This window comes from Thamnophis elegans, chromosome 6 (genome assembly GCF_009769535.1).
Source record: "Thamnophis elegans isolate rThaEle1 chromosome 6, rThaEle1.pri, whole genome shotgun sequence".
Classification (NCBI taxonomy): Eukaryota; Metazoa; Chordata; class Lepidosauria; order Squamata; family Colubridae; genus Thamnophis; species Thamnophis elegans.
In genome coordinates, this window is record NC_045546.1 from 53878040 (window position 1) to 53900127 (window position 22088).

Below are 22088 nucleotides of genomic sequence, written 5' to 3' on the forward strand. Positions count from 1 at the left end.
TGTATGTATAGAATGTGTGTGTTAGGTATGGGTATGGGTAGATATATACCTTCTTTTGAGAGCATGCAACAGAATTACATTTTAATATGGGCCAGTGTGCTCACAGTAAAAAATGACAATAAATATTTTAACATTCTTATCTTATAAATGTTCTTTTTTCATCTTCCAAAATTCCAAAAGAAAATTTTACATGAAAAATTCACATGATTTGTTTACTTACTTCCTTATTTATTTCTTAAACTCCACAATAATTGAATATATGTCTCCTATAAAACCAAAATTTAAAAATGAACCTAAGCATGAACATTCAATTGTTATACTACTAGTCAGATCCTATTTTAAATTTGTTATAGGCCCTCACAGTGTTATTTTCTATTTTTATTATTTTAGCTAAATCACTGATCACTGACTATAAATAAATGCATTCAATTTCACACAGACTTTTGACCAATTAATCGGAATCTGGAACTCCTGAAAAGATTTCAGAAAATATATTTTAACATTCTATTAGGATTGAATTTTGCCCACATTGTAAAACTTGATGAGTTCCACGCATAAATGGGGAAGGATATAAATGAAAAATCTGTTAATAATTTTTATTCCAACCAAGAATCAGGAAATTAAATAAACACAAAACTGAAAAGGAGAAAGTAAGTGTTCAAACTTGCATCGACTCAAAATTCTACTGCTGTGTGTGAGATAATTCATTTTATATCTGCAAGGAGAATCACATTATTTGTTCTCCTTCAGTATTGATGTTGCAAAGGATAAACATCATTAATTTGAATAGTCCTATAGGAATTAAAATATTATTAATTTCTACAATTCTATTTGCCCAGCTAATTTGACCCACCATCCATTTAATGTAAAAGAAAACAGTAAACCCAACAACAAAACTAAACTTCAAAGTCATCTATTAATAAGCTATTATTGTATTTCACACACAAACAGAAAGTCCTCACTGGCTTCTAATCTACCATAGCTCACTGAAGTCTTTATCTCTGATCTGTCCAGGATCAAATATCTTCAATGATTCTTAATAATAAAACTTAAAATTATAACTGGAATATTTCCAAACAATTGCATCTCATTTCCCAAAGTCATAGAATTCTGTTGTGAATATATCCGCAGCTCTTGTTGTTCAGAAGGTTTTTGTACACATTGAATCAGAACATCTGTTAACAGTCATCTTCTAATTGAATATAAATCTTTTCCACAATCTCCATCAGTTTTCTTAAGAAAATTCATTACTGATCCATATTGACATTTCTAAGCCTTTTAAATTCATGCCCCTTTCTACCTTCTTCAATGAGCCTGCAATTCTCTTTTTCCTCCAATTCTGTCAGCAACAAATTGACTTCCAATCCACCGAATTGCAAGTCTGGTTTAGCTGTTATTGCCTGTATCTGAGTATTAGCCTTAGACTGATTTATGACTGTTGTTAAATAATCAAACCTTTTATCTACATTTTCATTCAAAGCTGGAATTGAAATTTTTTGAACCATTTGATTTTGGTGATTTCCTTTCTGATGTCATATTTCTTTTTATATTACCACACAGAATTTCTGAAAGAGCACTACTCCTTCATGTGAGCTGATGATCTCTCATGTTGGAATATCATTTATTTATTTTGATGTTCCACATATTTTATCTACATGGACCATGTCAACTGCTTAGTTGTCCTTTGAATGAAATATTTTTAACATAAATGGGAGGGTAAAAAGATAATTATATTAGAGCATAGGGAAAGGGATTTCACTGTGATGTTTCCCAAGTAAACCAGGAAAAAGAGAATATGTATCAAGGCATACTGCAGATCATGTAGACCTTTTTGTTATCAATTAAAGTAATCAATATCTCTAGGACTATTAACAAAAATACATAGGGCTGAAATCAATACAACCCAGGAAATAAAGGGTGGGCACAGGAAACTATTCACATGTCCATGCTAAAGATAGGGTGCACATCGGACTTCCATGTTCACAGAAATAGTGACCTAAGTAAGTAGATGGATGTAATGGGAAAGCTGGATCCTATGAAAATAAGAAATGTAATAATTATTGAAAGCCTAAGTTATATAGAAGAAAATCCTATAGTGAAGCTTTTCAAGTGGTGCACATAACTATGATATATAGTTACCACAGAATAAACCAAGCTATCAGTATGCAAGAGTTTTTGAGTTTTTTAAAAAAACAGCATTAAAGTTGCATTGAAAATTTTCAAAAAGTAGTTTATTAAAAAGGTTGTCTAATTACTTTTTAATTATTGGATTTTTGTTCTCTGTGAAATATTTGTTCTCCATGAAATAAACTTCACAAAGAAAGACTATATTTTAATTAGTGCCTTGAAAAAACTAAAACAATAGACTGAGCCAAAGAAAACATCTGAAACATCCATCCCCTGCTACACTGAATATGAGTTTTACACAATACATTGGGCAGATGCCAGCTATGTTTCCTTTTAGATGTTTGTTGAAAAATAATATTAAGCTTTGTGCACCAGACTTAGATTCTTGCTAAATCAGTACTGTAAAATAAGAGTGCAAAAATGGATCTGCTAGATCACAGAAAAGGTCGACTTAATTCAGTATCCTGATTCTAAAAATCAAATTGAATTCATTCTCAAATTTCATTTCTCAAATGAGCTCCTTTGTTAGTCTGCTTAAACTTTCTTTGACTCTGATTATGCATGATCTTTCAGAATTTTGAGACAGGAATGATTAAAAAGAAATAGGAGTTGAGCACTCCGCAAGAGAGATTTAATTATTTGCAAAACAAATACAAATTCACAATTTGGTTGAGTCCATGCGGTGGTTCTGACTCTATGGAATACCTTCTTTCAAGAAGAATACATGGTCCCCAGTATACTGATGTCTGTGGGGACCTATCTTGAGTTTGTTTTTTACACTTTGATGATGCTTTTATTGTGATTGAGTTCTTTTTGTTTTGTTTATACGTATTATTGCTTTCTACCAAAAATCCTCCAGGATCATGTTATATACTTTGCTAAATATATAGATTAGTAAATATAACAATCTTCTCATCACTGCTATTTTGCATAATCAGTCTATAACTTGGGCTCCCAAAACACATTAAACATATTTCTGCTTGCTTGGGTTGTCTAACCATGCTCTGGTGATTAATATCTAGAGACATACATGGAAATTTGTTTTTAGCTATAATAAATAAAAAGTACCAAGAGATTTGGTCTACTAAACCTTAAAGTAAGAACTAAGAAATGACTACTTATAATTTCATTTACCAGTATCCTGCCCATCTCACTCACTTCACTTTCATTGTTTTTTTTTTAAAAAAACTTCTTATATGCCTATATCCTTCTTTATAGGAAGATGTCATTATTTTAGTTGACTTCTTCCATTATGATACAATCTGGGTTTTCAAAATCCTGGCATCATTCACTCATGTTGTTCATCCCAGCTGCCGTCCTTATAAAGTTTCTTTATGTGCCTCTTTGTTTATGTTTCTATACTATACAAATGGTCACAGCATTCTGGCTATCCAATAAAAATATGCATCTAAGTTTATGACTGTTATGTATAAAATAATGTATCAAGTATTTCCACATATTAGTAACCATAGTTACTATTACTATTATGGTTACCATTAGTAACCATATAGTTTTTGTAGGATTTAAGGTTATTTTGCTCAGGAATCAAAATCATTTCAGTGAGATTGGTTTGCACTAGTATTTGTTTTACACATTAGTTTATTACAATAACTATCTTGTTTGAATGGATTAAGGCAGTTATACCTAATGCATTATTTTCTTTTTCCAGTTACAAATTCACAAAAACCCCAAAGGTACATTAACAATAAAGAGTTTAGTAAATTGTGGTAGTAGAGATGAATATTTGTCACAGTTTAAATATCTGAATAAATATGAAATAATAAAGAGTAAATAAAATAATACATTCACTAAATCTAAATAGTTCTTAGAAGTGTTATTTTCAGGGAATTTTGCTAAATCAATATGTTTAAAGATATAACGCCAATCAAACCTAATTTTCAAAGTATAACATTTTAAGAATCATTTTTCAGTTCCTTGTGTGTTTATGTGTGTGTGTATTATTGGAATTGTCAAAGAGATCATCATTGGTGAATTCATATGCATATACTATGAGCTTCTGTAGATAGCTACTGGAAATTTCTAGGGGTAACTGGAGTATAAGATGGAAGATTCCCTCTTCATGTATACCAATCATGATTTCAGATGACTCATGCCAAATCTAATATTTTGGATCCAAGAAGAAATCATGGGGTCAGCTTACACAAAGTGGAGCTAAAGGGCAGACCATATGCATTTTCTAGAAAACAAAGACACAAAAAACAAGCTAGCACTTTTGGTACCAATTCCTCAATTTTGTTGCAGTTTCTATAGTTCCTATACATGGATAAGTAGCTAGTTTATTATATGGAGTTTTATTAACATCAATTGATCAAAGAATGGACTGCTCCTTGGCATAGTTTTGATAATATGATTATTTGAAAGAAAACTGCAGATGTATCTGACACTCTTCTAGACTTAGTGTGGTGTTAAAGAGGACATGGCTCCTTTGTCAGGTCATGGGAAGTATTAGAATTACTATTATATATTTGGAGAAGAACAGGGAAGTAAGACCACACCTTTCATATGGGCTTGCTGGAGATCTAAATATTATTTTTGTGCAGGATAACACTTTCAACCAAGCTGGAAAAAAACCAACGTATTTTACAGCTTGGGCAAAGCTAAAGGGATCATATGTACTTCCATGGGGGAGGAGGTTGCTTCCCAATAGTCTTTTAGAGCCATAAGACTGAGAAAACTCAGAAATTAAGGGAAAAGACAAGAATGATATTAACTATGCATGTATCAAGTATCCTACAGCATGCTTTGAATAGATTATGCTATACCACTAGGAGCAGGGCAGCATATATGGCGCTAAGGATAACGATGATAGAATATTTGTAGATATTCACATAGTGACCTGACAATAAATGCTTACCTTGGCAGCATTTAAAAAAAACTGCAGTGAGATCACCACACTATTCTAGCAGACCTCTTTTTTAAGCAATGAAACCTCAACTACATACATACATACATGCATACATACATACATGTGTATGTATGTATGTACTCTATGTATATGTATATGTATATGTATATGTATATGTATATGTATATGTATATGTATATGTATATGTATATGTATATGTATATGTATTCTAGAGCATTTTGGAGATTGGAATCTAATTGTCTTTTGTACTGGTGCAGTTTATATTGTATGTACAAAAATTGAATATGTAAATGAAAATAAAAAAGCATTATACAAAGTTATGCTTTTTAATGCATGTTTCCAAGTTTCAATCATAGAATTACAATTTAAAACATGGAAATTGAAATAGACTAGTAATAGACTGTTCAGCTCTACATGAGTAAAGCCACATCATACTGGAGGCAATTTTTTTCTTTTTGTCTAGATGCAAAACATTTTAAAGTTTATGGAAATCTTTATAGAAGCCAAATTAGTTGCTGACTGGAGGACAGAGCAGGAAATTCTGTGGAAATACAAGGTAGATTGTTGATTGGGATTATTAATATTTGTTAATATTTGTTTTGGAATTTACTGAAGTTTTGTGGAAGGAACAGAACAGGCAGATCTTTGCCAAGTTACAACAAACATCCCAAAATAAACTTAGTCTGAAGACTTTTTAAAATGAATTTGAAGAAGTACTTCCTATATCTCTTTTTCTGTTCTAGACTAGTTCTGACTTACATTTCCTGTTTTTCTCATATAGGTAGTTGATCCATCAACTTTTTCATATCGACAACATATGAAACCACACAATAAAATAAAATTATGGGGTAACGTTTCCTTTCAGTATTGCTTCCATAGGATTATTTAGCAGACAAAATAACTCTTTTGATCTGTCGGATACCATATTGAAATATTTTAGTTACTCCTTTAAATACATAACTTAGGCAGATGATGTCATATGGCAGTCAAATCCTTGTTGTATTGTTTTAAAAGTCATTATTAAATGTATAAGAAATCACACACCATACTTTTGCACACACACACAAAAGAATGGGAAATAAATAATTAGTATTCAGTAACTTCAAAGTGAAACTTCTTCCCTCAGATGGAATGCAGAGTCAATAATTATTTAAAGACCACCACAAGTACCCAGGAAAATCATTAAATTGAATGTTAAATGAATTTTTAAACAAAAACCTTATTTAAATCAAAAAGAAAAAAAACCTGTGTCAATCATGCTAAGTCCTTTTAAAGAATAGTATAACTGGTGAATTTTCCCAGTAGTGATTTTGAAAATCTCATAATAATCATCACAAGCATTCCTTAAAATAACAAAAAAAATGCAACCTTGAAAAGAATCTGAAGTCTATTCAGCCCAATGCTAACATTTGAAGGAAGGCTCAAGATGAATCAGGTTCATGGGGCTAATTCAAAGCCTTGCAATTGTTTCAGTTGTTTATGAATCTCGGCCTTCATAATGCTAAGAAAATGTGCTGTCTCTTAAAGATGTTCTTTAAAGATATGTCACACATTCTGTATTGTTTCATGGCACTCAAGCATTAAGTATCCCAGGGGTAATCCACCCTTATTTGAACGGCTGATGAAAGATCCAGTGCCTGAGCAAAATCAGTTGGAGGAAAGGGAAGTCTTGTCGGAAACAAGATTAATCTTGTAATGAGTGTTGGGGCCTGATAACCCATCTGTGCAGAGAACTGCTTTAACTGAAGGGCAATTAACCTTCACTTGACAAGTTTTGCCTAACTGTTATAAACAATTTTAAAGAAAACTTCACTTTTGTAAAACCTACACAATCTGAAGCCTGAATAATAGGAACAGGTTGTAGATCTGGGGAGTAGGAATGGGATGAATAATTTCTGAACTTTATTTAATTATTGGATAATAAATTAGCATATTTGGGTAAATAATACATTCATAAATATAAAAACCCAGTTTAAAACTAGTTGGAGATTGATTCCTTCCTTCCTTGAAAATACTGAAATCTACAATATATATTTATCTGGAACCTACTACACGATTTATTTTGCCAATTATAAACAATTTTACAAGATTTTATCTTAAACTAGTATAGTGATGGTTATAGTATTTTATGTATCATTATTTCTTTAAAAAAAATAACAACAGTAAAGTTTATTAAACAATTTTATTCCACAATGGTAACAAGGAAATCGTTTGTCCTTCCTAAAGTTCAGGTAACATCTAATTGAGTTGTTTGTGGTATAATACATTTCACAACAAAGATTCCACTTATTTTGTGGAATCATAAAAAACCTCTCTTTTTAACAACCCTGTAATCCCTTAATTTGGAATAGAGTCAAGGCAACAATCATATATTTAATTTAATTCCATATAGTGTAATGAAATGAGGCTGTAGAAGCCTTTTTTGAAAGTTCTTCAACATTATTATTATTATTATTATTATACAATTGTATCACAGCGGCCAGTTGTTTCGCCGGATTTGGCATTGGTTACTAGTCGGGCCCCACCCAGGGGCCTAGGACGTCGTAACGTATTTTCGTAATATGCGTGCAGATCCAAGCAGTGCGGCTTTTTGCATTTGACTGATGGTGATTTTGTCAATTTTTAACTGTTTTAAATGTAATTCCAGTGCTTTTGGAATAGCACCCAGTGTGCCAATTACCACTGGAATTACCACTGCTGGTTTGTGCCATAGTCGTTGAATTTCGATTTTTAAGTCCTGGTATCTTGCGATTTTTTCATGTTCCTTCTCGGCGACCCTGCTATCACCTGGTATTGCAATGTCTATGATTGTGACCTTATTTTTCTCAACCAGTGTGATGTCTGGTGTATTATGCGCCAGTATTTTGTCGGTTTGTATACGGAAATCCCACAAGATCTTGACCGTCTGATTTTCTGTGACTTTTTCAGGCTGATGTTCCCACCAGTTTGTTGCTGTTTTAATATTATAATTTTTGCACAAATTCCAATGGATCATTTGTGCTACTGAATTGTGCCGCAATTTATAATCAGTCTGCGTGATTTTTTTACAGCAGCTGAGTATGTGATCAACAGTTTCGTCAGCTTCTTTGCAAAGTCTGCATTTGGCATCATCAGAGGATTTTTCGATTTTGGCCTTAATGGCATTTGTGCGGATAGCTTGTTCTTGCGCAGCCAGGATTAGTGACTCTGTTTCTTTCTTTAATGTACCTGTTTTTAACCATAACCAAGTTTGTTCACTGTCCACTTTATCTTTTATTTTTTCCAGAAATTGACCATGCAGTGCTTTGTTCTGCCAACTCTCCATTCTTGATTTTATCACATCTTTTCTGTATTCTTGTTTTGTCTGTTGGGCCTTCAGTAGATTTTTGTTCTTTACTTCGATTAATAGATGTTCTTGACTTTCTTTTAAATAATCAGCCAGTGCATGTTTTTCTTCTTCAACTGTTTGCTTCACTTGTAATAATCCTCTGCCACCTGATTTTCGGGGCAGATATAGTCTATCAGTATCACCACGTGGATGTAAACTGTAGTGCATTGTCATTAGTTTCCTGGTTTTTCGGTCCAAAAGGTCCAAATCAGCTTGTGTCCAGTTAACTATGCCAGCTGTGTATCTTATAACTGGTATTGCCCAGGTATTTATGGCTTTGATTGTATTTCCACCATTCAATTTAGATTTCAAAATTTTCCTAACTCTGTTGGTGTACTCTCGTCTGACAATAGTTTTTACTTCTCCATGCTTGATGTTATCCAACTGCAGAATGCCTAAGTATTTGTAGGCTTCATTTTCTTTGCATTTAATTAGTTGGCCATTGGGCATTTCAACTCCTTCAGATGCAGTGATTTTGCCCCTTTTTATGGATACAGTGGCCCATTTTTCCATGCCAAACTGCATTGAAATATCGGTGCTGAATACTCGGACTGTATTTGTCAATGATTGGATTTCTATTTCTGACTTCCATAGAGTTTCAAATCATCCATATATAGTAAATGCGAAATTTTTTCAGCTTTTTGGCTGTTTGGTAGCCTAATTTCATTTTTTTTAAGATTACTGATAGTGGGATCATTGCGATGATGAAGAGAAGAGGTGAAAGTGAATCACCCTGGAAAATTCCTCGCTTGATATTAACCATTCCGTAGCTCTCATTCCCTACTGCCAACTCAGTTCTCCATTGTTTCATTGCCTTTTCAGTAAAGGATGTAATATTTTTGCTAATGCCAGTTGTTTCTAAGCATTTTATGATCCAACTATGTGGCAGTGAGTCAAATGCCTTTTTGTAATCAATCCAGACCATATTCAAGTTCGTTTTTCTGTTCTTAAAATTTTCTAATATCATTTTATCAATTAGAAGCTGATCTTTTGTGCCCCTGCTTCTTCTTTTGTTGCCTTTTTGCTCTACTGGCAAGATGTTGTTTGTTTCCAAATAATCCATCATGTTATCTGCAATAATGCCTGTGAGTAATTTGAAGGTTGTTGGCAAGCATGTTATTGGTCTATAGTTTTCAGGTGTTGTTCCTTTAGTTGGATCTTTCTGAATCAAGTATGTTTTTCCAGTTGTCAACCATTCATCAATTTGGCCCTTTTGTAAAATTTCATTCAGTTGCCTGGCCAATATTGCATGTAAACTGGTCAGATATTTGAGCCAGAAACCATGTAATTGGTCCTTTCCAGGTGGTGTCCAATTCTTTACCTTTTTAACTCGATTTTTGATCATCTCAGTTGTTATTTCTAATACTTGCATTTGTTTGTTGCCAATGCTTTTCTCAAAGTCATGTATCCACTTTGCTTCCTTGTTGTAGTCCTTTGGATTTTCCCACAATTCTTTCCAGAATTCAACTGTGGCCTGCTTTTCTGGTTTTTCACTTTTGGTGTCACCATTCACATTAAGACTTTGATAAAAACGCCGTTGGTCTGATCGAAATTGCTGATTTTGTTTATATTGGATGATTCGTGCCTCATATCTTTCAATTTTTCTAGCTGTTGCTGTTATCTGCTGTTTTACAATCTCTACAGCTTCATTGATGTTTCTTGTATCCAATCTATATCTCCTGATTAGCCGATCTATGATTTTGTTGTTTTTAAGTCGTTGCTCATGCATGTTCTTTAAGTTACTAGCATCTGCCCTTAATTTTTTGATTTTTTGTTCTAAACGGATTTTCCACTTTGGCTTTGGTGCTTTTTCTGTTGTGTGACTAGGTATTTTAATTTTAATGCCTAGTTCATTAGTGACTATTACAGCTGCGCTGTACATTAACTGGTTTGTTTCCAAGATGGATCCCGGTTCAATTGTTGAAAACACTGCATTAACCATTTTCATGATAGGGGCCAAAATTTTCTTAGGCACAGTTTTTAGTGATGGTAAACGTTGCCTTTCCTCATTAAGCAGAAAATGTTCCATGATCTTATCCTTCAATTCTTTTTGTTTTTGAGTTAGTTCATCAGTAAAGTTTATTAAACAATTTTATTCCACAATGGTAACAAGGAAATCGTTTGTCCTTCCTAAAGTTCAGGTAACATCTAATTGAGTTGTTTGTGGTATAATACATTTCACAACAAAGATTCCACTTATTTTGTGGAATCATAAAAAACCTCTCTTTTTAACAACCCTGTAATCCCTTAATTTGGAATAGAGTCAAGGCAACAATCATATATTTAATTTAATTCCATATAGTGTAATGAAATGAGGCTGTAGAAGCCTTTTTTGAAAGTTCTTCAACATTATTATTATTATTATTATTATTATTATTATTATTATTATTATTTAAAAATTGCTAATTTCTGAACATTTCTATTGAACAGAAATGCTTTCTTTCTAATGAATTAGATATAGTAGATAGGAAGTTCCCATTGAAAAATTTCCTTTAATGACAGCCCCTGATCTGATGAGCTATCAGAAAGGAAATGGAGACAGGAAATAACTGTCTACAGATTTGTTCTCATTATCATAAGAGTTTTGCCAATATTTTTAATATTTATCTAAATACTAAGTGCATTATTCTACAAAATATTTTTAGCTCTCAAGAATGACAAATGTCCACCAAAAATATTGGTCCCTAATAATATTGGTTCATAATTTTGAGGTGACTGCATTATTTGGAAATATAAGAGATATTTTGCCTTGTTCTTCTTCCTTCCTCCCTTCAGCCAGATTCATTCTAATTGTTATATTAACACTTTGCAGCAGCCATTTCCAGCCTTCTGCTTTCCAGATAGGTTAGACTGTAATTGCTATTACTTATAAGTCATACTTTTGGAGCATATTACATCTGAAATCACTACATTATATTGTCCCTTTGACAAAGAAATGTAGCGAGCAAATATTTCTGCAGAATCAGAAACCATAACTAAGCAGAAACGGAAGCCTGGACTGCTTGCTATTACTTCCTTAGAATCCTTTAAATAAGTTCATCCATAAAGAAATGAATTCACGAATCAGCAGGATTGTGTCTGTTGACCTCACCTAAGTCTTGTTGCATTCATCTGAACTCATGAAGATAGTTTACATATATTCAGCTTTATGCACAATAGATTCTGCATAGATGATTCTATGATTCTGCGGCGTATAGCAAGTATCAATCATATACAAAAAACTATTTCCATAACCTAAGGAAAAAGTTAGCTATATTATTCCAGTTTGTAACAAACCAAATAAAGTGGATAGGTCCAGGACTTGCTAATAGCTATAGTTACTTCCTTGTTAAAGTTAAAGTTCATGTATTGAGCTATGTTTCTATCTGATCTTACTATTAGATAACATAATCATAATACTTACTTAATTAAATTCAGATTTCCAACCAGTCTATACTAAATGAATAAAACATTTGGGACTTTAATATGCTACCCTTTCTACACAATTTTTAAGAATTTGTCCATTAAGAACTACCACTTCATGGTATAATTTTCAAATTCTCACATAAATTTATATCTGAACGTTCAGTCAAGATTTTTATTTACTCAATTTCTATAGTCACCCATCTCAATCCAATTGACTCTTGAACAATATCACAATTAAAACGATAATATGCAGTTACAAATGTTTTTAAAGATGTATTACTCATAAAATTAGGCTTATTGTGTAGATTTTTTTTAACACTTCAAACAAATCCATTTCTTTTAAAAACTTTTAACAGATGTTTGAGAATATTCTATTTTTCTAATAACAAATACGAATGCAATTATTTAAGTGCTGTTGATATTCGTCATTAAACACTTCATTGAGCTTCATGAAAATGGACGTAGTTGGCAGCTACTAGACTAAAATAGAGTATTCAGGATAATATGAATTGTTAACCATTGATTTGACTTCTCTGACAGAACATATTAATATTACAATAGCTTAAGAGGAAAAAAGAGTTGTGACCAGAGAAATGGATTTCTGTATTATCCTATAAAAGTGTAGGCATCTGCATAATGCCCCCAACTATTGAAAGAAAAAAAGTCTTCCTTTGGATGGATTTATTCTCAGTATGTGATATAAATATATTACAATTAATATAAATAAAGAAATAAGAGAATAGAAAACAGCATGCAGAATTGATGCATTATATACATTCTATGGGCTTGTAAAAATAAAGTAAAAGTAAAAATAAAGTCTAACTTAGTATTTTTTAACCTTTTTAACACAATTACCCCCTTTCCTGTTCTTGACTGTCGTTACCCCCACAAAGAATCTAAACCGTGTGTTTTTAGTCTAGCATCTTGGCAGCAGCATCCCAAGCCAGATTCCTAATTCAAATTACAAATAGCTTCATTATCTTGGGGATATGCCCAAGTTACTCCCTTGAGGTTAATTACCCCCAGTTTAGGAATTACTGTTCTAGCTAAACACCCTGTTTGAAAAATTATACATATCCCTTACATGGTAATAGAATAGAATATAAAGGAGTATTAAAGGATGGAGAAGAGTATTAAAAGGACCACTATAGATTTAATCATTATTATAAATCAATTCTTTTTAAGCAGGCTTCAAGTAATAAGACAGTGCTTTTATTGCTTAAGCATCTGTTCTTCAACTCCAAAGCTACAGCATATAAATCATAGTGTCATGTTGCACTGCTGCACATGCCAATCTAAAAACTAGGTGTAAAGAAATCTAACAGATGTCTAAGATTATTCATATAGTAGAACTCCTCAAATTATCCATCACAGCCAGTAGTAGGTTTCAAATTTTTTTAGAACCTCTTCTGTAGGTGTGGCCCGTTTTGTGGGAGTGACTTGCTGGCCATGTGACTGGGTGAGAGTGTCTTGCCAACCATGTGACCGGGTGGGAGTGGCTTGCCAGCCATGTGACTGGGTGGGTGTGCCCAACTTGTAAAATGTGGTGAAACTCACTTAACAACGCTCTTGCTTAGCAACCAAAATGTTGGCTCAGAAACTCTGGCATTTGAAGCATACAAGTCTTAAAGTTGTCAAGCTACAAGACCCTTGCACCCCTAACCCTTTAGAAAAAAAAAACCCCAGGGGTGGTCAAACTTGACAGCTTTAAGACTTGTGGACTTCAACTCCCAGAATTCCTCCTCTCGCTCTTCATCTTGATGATGTTTGGATGGTTGGGGGGAGGGAGCTAGAACTGGTTCTAAATGGCACTGTAAATTTGTGAAACCTCTTCTATAGAAGAGGTGAGAACTGGCAGGAACCCACCCCTGACCACAGCACAACTGATCTGCATGTCTCAGCTTAACATCTATAAGAACTACAGTAAATTTGAATTACAGTATAAGGCAATGTCTTTCAACCTGTGGACTATAGACCACTTGTGGCATCAGAAGGTTCCTTGAAATAAGACACAGGTTCCCTCAGGTTGACCTTAACTACTCATGTCTATCTATTTTTCCTGACAATAGTAAATGAATACTTTCCACTTTCTTCATCCTGGGTGTTTCTTCAACCTCCCAATCTAACCCACAGCCCAGCAATTTCCAATAGTCTCTCAGCCAAGTAAAAACAGATTCAAAACCCTGCTAAGTCTTTTCAAGAATAGTCAGTTGGCTAAATGCTGCCCTCTGCTGTGGGTACATATATCTCTGTCTCTATGTCTCTATATCATCTTATATCTATCTATATATTGATGCTTAATATTTTAGACTATCATAACTGCCAGAAGTCAGCATTGTTGCCTGAAATCTCAGAATATTTGACATTATTGAAATATTTTAGCTAATTAAAATTTTAAATTAAATTCATGTTAATTCATGTTTATTCATGTTTATTTCATTCAGAGAACTGCTGATGCAATCTAAAAGAAATAATGTTATTGTTATTCTGGTGGGTCAATATTGCCAACTCTAGATTTATCTAATAATCCCAAAAATCTTCTGATGAATCAACTACAATTAATTGATAAAACAACTCTTATAGTTTAACAAACTGTATGATATGAGCATGATAAAAGCAGAATAGATGTATTTTCTGCATTTCTCCCTCAAGCCTTCACTTCCAAGAAAAGATACAAGCATCCAAAAAATTCACACATCATTGCAGTTAGTGAGAACTGAGATATAAAATTCATTTAACAGTGGGGAAATGTTTCTTTTTCATTCAATTTATGGACCCAGGTAGAAGACAAAAGAAGGTATAATAATATATGTTTCTAAATGATGAGACTCTTGTATATTTCTATAGGATATTTAATAGCACAGCCAAATGTGTTGCATTTCTGATTCCTTCATGTCTGACATCGACAGCTTTAGTTTGGTATCTACAGCAGCATCAAACCTTAATTCTTATATATAGACACAGAGAGGTTTGCACATTTTTAAAGCAGTCTCTTTATGAAATATCTTTTCAAGCCCTTCTCTTAGAGACCTTGGGGTTCCAATACTGTGTTATTTCACCCCTCCTTTTTAGCTCTGAAGATAGAGCAGCTAGGTCTGTTTGGATGTACATAACTTTGCAACAGCATTGTAGAGATAAAAAAGCATTTTATCATGTGCAACCTTGAGTCATTTAAGATTTACCTAAACCGTTACCCGAATCATATCTGTTTATATTAATATTTACTCTTGCATTTTATAGGCAAACTATCTTACTGACTAACAAAAAAGAGTAACAATACATTTTTTCACTTAACTGGTCTATATCAATGCTGGCAAAAATAAGAAATATAAACAAAAATTTCACTCTGCCTTATTTTGTAATTATACCTGAATTTTTTTCAACATGGTCATTAAAATATATTGCACAAATTCTTTTCTTACAAATATGCCAACATTTTCAGGAAGTGATCATAATAAATATTTAAAAACCGCATACAAAAAAATTGTACTTCAATGTTTTAATGATTGACGAATGATGAAATATTTGTGTTTTTTAAAAGAAATAAAACCTTATCTAAACAATAAATATTTAAAAACCATTGTAGTTAATATATTGCCTGAGTATTATGCAGAAATGCATGTTTTTAACTCTGATTATGGAACCTCAAATATTCCCATTCTAAATATGCAGACATTTAATCTCAGATAGCGCAGCATTTCAACCACAAAAAAGGAAACTAACAATTGAAAAAAAGGCTTTATATGTTCTGAGACAGATTAGTTATCCACAAATGTAATCAGTACACAGTTTCAGGGTAACCAGTAGTAACAAAAAAAGCATATTATTATAACCTTGCAATTGTATCAATGGTCACAGAAGCACGATAACAGGACATGCTGTGTAATAAAATTTCCTTTTTATACCTCCCAAATTTTGAATAACAGGAGTTGAAAAAAATACCCGCAATCTTATTACAAACAGGTAATAAGATTAATTTTATGCCCATTGGAAGAGAAAAATAGATGAAAATATAAGAACATATCTTTTTCTCCTGGTGCGTTTTATTATAATTGCATTCATCTATTTATTGTTCTATTCTTTATTAAAAATTAGAGCTATTTATGTTGGAGAAAGATGTTTATTTGTTTTTGTCTCCAACTCGAAGTGGTCATATGTCAGTATGATTAGGCATCCTAATTAGATTCATGTTTACTGTGACAAATTTAAGTAAGAATGCATTGTTAGAACAAATAAAGAATTATTGCAATACTATGCAGCCAAATTTACACTTTTTGACATATTAAAACTACACTTTTGATGCAGATCGGCCAGAATTTTCACATTTCCTTAGAATGGTAATCAGAATACTTTCTTGAAAAGCAATAGCCTCAAACAAGATAAAATAGAAACAAGATTTTCTGAACACCTCTTTCACTATTCCTATATTCTCAAAGCACATAAAATTATACATTGGCAGCAAAGTTGACTGATAAAAGTCTGATAACATTTTTAGAATAATTGTTAACCTTCTGCTATATTACAAAGTATGGTTCAAATAACAATTAAATGCATAAAGATGTCATCAATTTTATTAGTTCAATAGGTATTGGTTTTTTTAAATACTCTGAATAGATAGGTTTATCATGCTGATTTTCATATTTACTCAGGGTGGATAAAATTAAATAAATAGAAAAGCCCAAAATATTCATTTTAAACTTAATTTGAAAGATGTTAAACACTTTTAGCTTCAGAATAAAGTCCACCTATCTTACTCTCCTACTTTTACTAAATAATATTTCACTCGTTCAATATTCTACTATCAGAGAGTCCATGTTTATCAAATAAAAAGATTTTTAATACTGCAGTGGTCTCAGCAAGTCAATAATATTTGATAATATTAATTAATGAAATATGTTAAGTAACCTTATCAAATGAAAGGAAGTCATGGTCACTATTATTATTAAAGAAAATTACATGGATTATAATTCTAAATCACTTAAACCTAAATAATATGTAATACATCTAGTTAAACAGTGCCTTAATATATATGCATAGGATTCTGCTATCAATGTTCTAATTTGGTTTCTAAAATATAAAACTCTAGTTTAGGAAAAAGATAAAATATGGCTATTAATAAAATATTGTACCCTAAAGAGCTTTTCATTAACATAAATCCTATTTCTTCATATTAAATTAAAATTACATACAGTTTATTTCTTCAGCAGATAATTAACACTTATTGCCATATCTGTAATTATTATCTATGAGCTGTAACTATAAGCGAAATCTACACAGACACAAATAATATTATTTATCTCAAAAACATTATAATCCAGCCTTAGGAACATTATAATGCTAAGCAGTTGTTTTAAAAAGCTAAAAAGAAAGCTAAGAAACTGGAATCACAAACTTGTCACAGATTTTATTAAATACTCCATTTAAAAGAACAAAAACAAATTAAGTATATCTTAAAAGAACAACCTTACTAATTCTCGTAGCACAAAATAATATGAATCAAATATTATTTCAAAATAATATCCAAATTAAAAGAAGAAAATTTCAGATTCAAATCAAATGCTGAGAAGAATTCCAAATTGTGTTATTTAATTCTCAATGATTACTTTTTCCTAATTCAGATAAATATCCAAATTTGTTCAAAAATTATTGCAACCAGTACATTCAGGTCTTCCCTCCAAAAGCTTTGCAAGTGTAATCCACAGCACTGAACAGTGAATTTAAAAAAAACACCCAACTTTTTCTCAGTTTCAAGTTTTTAAGCCTTGTGGACAGGGAGTAGGAAAAAGGAAATTTACTAAGCAGTACAAAGGAAATCTTCTTGTCCTCTATTGTGGCTGTGGGGGTGTTGCCCAATTCTACCTTACTGCTGTTAAAAAAGCAAAATTTTGGGAAAAAGCACAATATAAAAAGACTAACCACAAGGCATTCCCTTTCTTACCTTAATAGTGCTCGCCATAATGTATCTAGCTTATTAATCGCTAATAATTGTCAATAATAATTATTGCTTCACTCTGACCAGAAAGAAGTTTTGATGAAGTTATTTAGAACGGATGAGATTGTGCTAACTCTGGGAAATGAAGTCAGGCAGTGGCAGGAAGAGGTTTCTATTGGTCCTGGCTACTGCAGTTTGAAGAAACAGGATATTTGGGAGCTAAGAGATAAGAGGTCCTAAAACAATGTTGTTTTTCTTGACGATATGCAGCTACAAGGTTTTTTTTTTTTTTAAAAAAGTCAATTGGCTATGACAGTGTTGGCAGGTGCGATGTGATGTACAGTAAATACGGCCTAACATACTGAAGCAGGATGCAGATGTCACATGAACTGGGCCAAATTTAATATAAGCCTCCTAAAAAGATTAAATATTTGGGGCCAAATTTAGATTGGACAAGCTGCTGTCACCCACAAATGTCAGTAGATGCAGTAATATCTCTGAACTAACTTGCAACAATTAAGCTTGAATGAAACCAACTGCCTTCTATGCCAGGTCAGGATCTTTTCCCATTGAAAACCAACCTGCTGATTTTAATTGGCAACAATTTTCCAGAAACTCCAGAAGAGAAAGGTCTTCCCCATCACTTGCTCTAGGAAGGCAGGGGGAAAAAATGATGCTGACTTTCAAAGGTGTGTGTATAATACAGGTGCAATCTCTTTCAAGTCAGCTCAGTTGCTAGTGACTTCATGGATGTCTTCACATAACATTATTGGTAAAAACATGGAAGTCATTTGCTCTTGTTTTCTTCTGGGATATATTTCAACTTCCCAATCTAACTTACAGTCCTGAGATTTGCTGGAGCTCCCTCACTATAACTTCCCACCTTCTAGAACAGATGAGATTGGTCAGGTGTTGTGATGATGTCAGTGTTTGGTAATCATCCAAATTCTTATAGTTCCCTTGCATAACAGTACAACCAATCCTGGTTGATCCTGCTTTTGGATAGGATCTTGGTGTGGTTTTTAGACTTTTTTCTCGTTGAAACTATTGGGATGTTTGTGGATCTCAATAGCCTCTCATTGCAGGCATACAAAATAGTTTCATATTTGTTGACAGTATCTGTGTGTCCTTGAACTGAATTTTATGATCATTATGGTGTAGCACAATAGAGAAATGTCTGAAGGTTAACAAAGCTTGGCTATTTGCCTGTACCACATCAAGATTCTGCCCCAAAGCAGAATCAACCGAGAATCAGCTCTCCAAAATGGGATAATCATACATTTGCCTGGACAAGGGCATTATATTATGGAATTATGGAATGATTTGACACCTGACCAAATAAAGTATTCTATTCTAAATCTATAAAACTTGTGAGATATAAAAAACAGAGTATGTGACTTAACAGATGAAAACAAAGATTTATCTATTTTATATTTGTGTAATAGAATGTTCATTTTTTTCTGCAATGTAGAAATAAGGTGGCTTACAACAAAATATCATAAATTTAAAAAACCAAAAGTTTTTTTACACTAAAGGAAAAAAATAGACATTTAACAACAAAACCTTAACAGAAAAATGAAAGAGAAGTGCTTGATAAGAAGGAGGGCCCACCCAATATTTGCAAACTATTATTTCATAAACTGAGCATAACTATAAAATTACCTTTCTCTTGTTCCTTCCAGATGAATATATGGCAGATATGGGACTGTAAGAAGGGACCATAAGGTGAGCAAAGTTCCCATAGGGGAGAATTTGATTCATGAAGGACTCTTGTCTCAAACTCTTTAGGACTTCCAGGACTTTGCATTGAGCTGAAAACAAATAGATAATCACAGGTCTTTCATATTATATAGCCCATTCAAACAACATTGGCTTCCCTATTTTGAACAAATTAAGGACTCAAACGCTCTTAAGGTCCAAAAAGATGAAACTGTTTCATTACTATCTGCATATTTGTAAGCAAGGATGGTTGCAGAATATTCCTAAACTAGGAAGTTCATTCACAACACTATCCTTAACTTGCTGAACACATCTAGGATCAGCTTGAAAAGGATTTCTTATTTGCTCTTATATTTTAAATAACTTCTGCACATTCACACTCCTGAGTTAGAAGGTAAGAATAGAAGAGTAGCATTCTCTGAGATTTTGTCTCCTCTCTAAATATTAACAATTATGAATTGGAGAACAAGGTGGAACATTGCCAAAATCTGAACAAGGGCAATCCCTCAACATCATCTACTAAATTAACCATTTGTCTAAAATGATATCAACCAGGGGATTGGACTAGAAGACCTCCAAAGTCCCTTCCAATTCTGATATTCTGAGAGCCACCTCAGATTTGTCAGTCTTTACAAGTATACTACTGGAAATATGGCATTAAAACCTAAATTAGTTTTAAGAAAGAATTGCAAAATGGGATCTCATATATACTCTGGCAAAAGAGTTTAGAAGCATATAGTAGTTGAAAGCAACATAATACATAATTGCTAGATGGATTCATGAAATAGAATAAAATATTTTAATACAATTGTGTCTGTGTTCTTAAGACCGAAATTGTATCTCTAGGAATTGCTAACTGTTGATTTTTTTAGATAAAACATCAAATGTTAGTAATTACTTTCAAAGCCCTAAAGAGCTTAAATCTGAATTCTCTAAGAGGGAACATACTTCTACCTTATTGCTGTGGCTTACAGAGATGTACCTGAAAGTACTCCCTATAGTGTCAGGAGATTTAAGGTTTCTTTGTTAGGGCAAAATTACACACATTCCTTCATTCCTCTTTCTACTACTAAGTGTATATTAGTAATAGCCCTGGTAACTCAGAGGAAGAAACATTCCCTTTTTAGCACCAGGTTATCTGTAATATCCAGAAAGGTTGCCAAATTCTATTGTTGTTCAACATTTAGCAATATGGTTGCTTTATAAACTAATTCACCTACCTTTGTCTACCTTTTCATGGACTTCAGTCTACAGTGTTTGGTTGATAATAAAAATACTTTGGCATCAGCTATAATTCAGATAAACTGAGCTGAAACTAAATGGACAGCAACTGATTGTAAAATATTAACTTCTAATTTATTTAATGACTTAGAATAACTTTATTGTCACTTTAAATATACACTTGGCATTACATTAAAATGAAATTTTGTTGCATATAGCTCTCAAAAGGTCACAACCTCCAATATTCACTACATAAAGATGACAAAAATATAAATAAACAAACAAACAAACAATGCATATACCAGGGACGTGCAGTCACTAGAGGCAGGGGAGGCGTGGCCTCACCAGTCATGAGGAAAAGGAAAGAATTTTAAATAACTTTTTCAAAATAATTAAAGCCAAGGTAGTTGCTGCCAGTCTCCAAGTCACAGTGACTTGGAGTCTGCTTAGTGTTAACTATAGGAGGAGGCGAGAGAACTATGGCCTCCTTTGCATAAGGAATTTTTTGCCTTTTAAGAGTTAAGAAAAATTTCATATGCAAAGGAAGCATGTGATTCTCCCGCCTCCTGATCTGGGAGCAGCGAATCATGCCTTGCAGTTGAGCGACTGCACAATCTAGCAGCAGGAGCCTTGCTTGTAAAACACACCTGTGTTGGAAAAGTTCATGCTCCGAGCAAGTTCAACTCTCCACTTGGCATCACAGGAGCCTCCAAGCGCCTTTGCTGCAGACCCGGGTATGGTGCTGGGCTGGCTGCAGGCCAGGGGAGCGGGCGGGCGGCGGCATCGGGGGCAGCGGGGCACTTTGTATCACGGGAACTTCATTGGCCATCGCTGATGCTTCCTCCACTGCCGCCGCTTTCCCCTCTGCCCTGGCCGCGGCTTATGCCACGTTGAGAGTGCTGCCTTTGGGCAAGACACAGAGCCCAGAGTCCCAGCAGAGAAGTGGCCCTTCCAGCGGGTGGAGGAGCAGTTCGAGCTCATCCCGGAGCCTGTGCAGCCCCGCATCATCTACTGGTCCTTCTCCCCGCACCGGCCCTCCCCCTCCCGGTAGCTTCTCCTCCTTTAAATCTCTTTTTGTCTGCTGTCAAGCTGCTTTTTTTCTTTTTGCCTTACCAGCCATAAGCTTCACCGCACGTCACTGGCATATACCCACATATATTATATGACACAGAGAAACAACACGGTCTATTTTGGATGTATAAATGTACATGGCGAGAAAAATTAATCTTGCGAGTTTACTGGATGTATGGCCTAGGGAAAAAAGCTGTTACAGAATCTGGTAGAAATACTTCGGAACCTCCTCCCACAGGGGAGCAACAGAAACAGACCGTGAAGTGGATGTGTGGAGTCTCTAACCATGCTTTGAACTTTAAGCACATAACACTTATAAGCAATATCCTGAATAACAGGAAGCGATCCTATAATCTTCT

The 22088-nt window shown here is 33.5% G+C and overlaps 1 protein-coding gene across 2 annotated transcripts in view; it reads right to left on the reverse strand.

Moving 5' to 3' along the window:
* Nucleotides 1–17835, reverse strand: part of ERG (ETS transcription factor ERG) — a 38735-nt gene extending 20900 nt beyond the window's left edge. For both annotated transcript variants that reach the window (XM_032220334.1, XM_032220332.1), the window contains exon 1: nucleotides 17725–17835. In XM_032220334.1, coding sequence (XP_032076225.1) covers nucleotides 17725–17742 — 18 coding nt within the window. In that variant the 5' untranslated portion in view covers nucleotides 17743–17835. The remainder of the gene's footprint in view (nucleotides 1–17724) is intronic.
* Between the last annotated feature and the right edge of the window lie 4253 nt (nucleotides 17836–22088).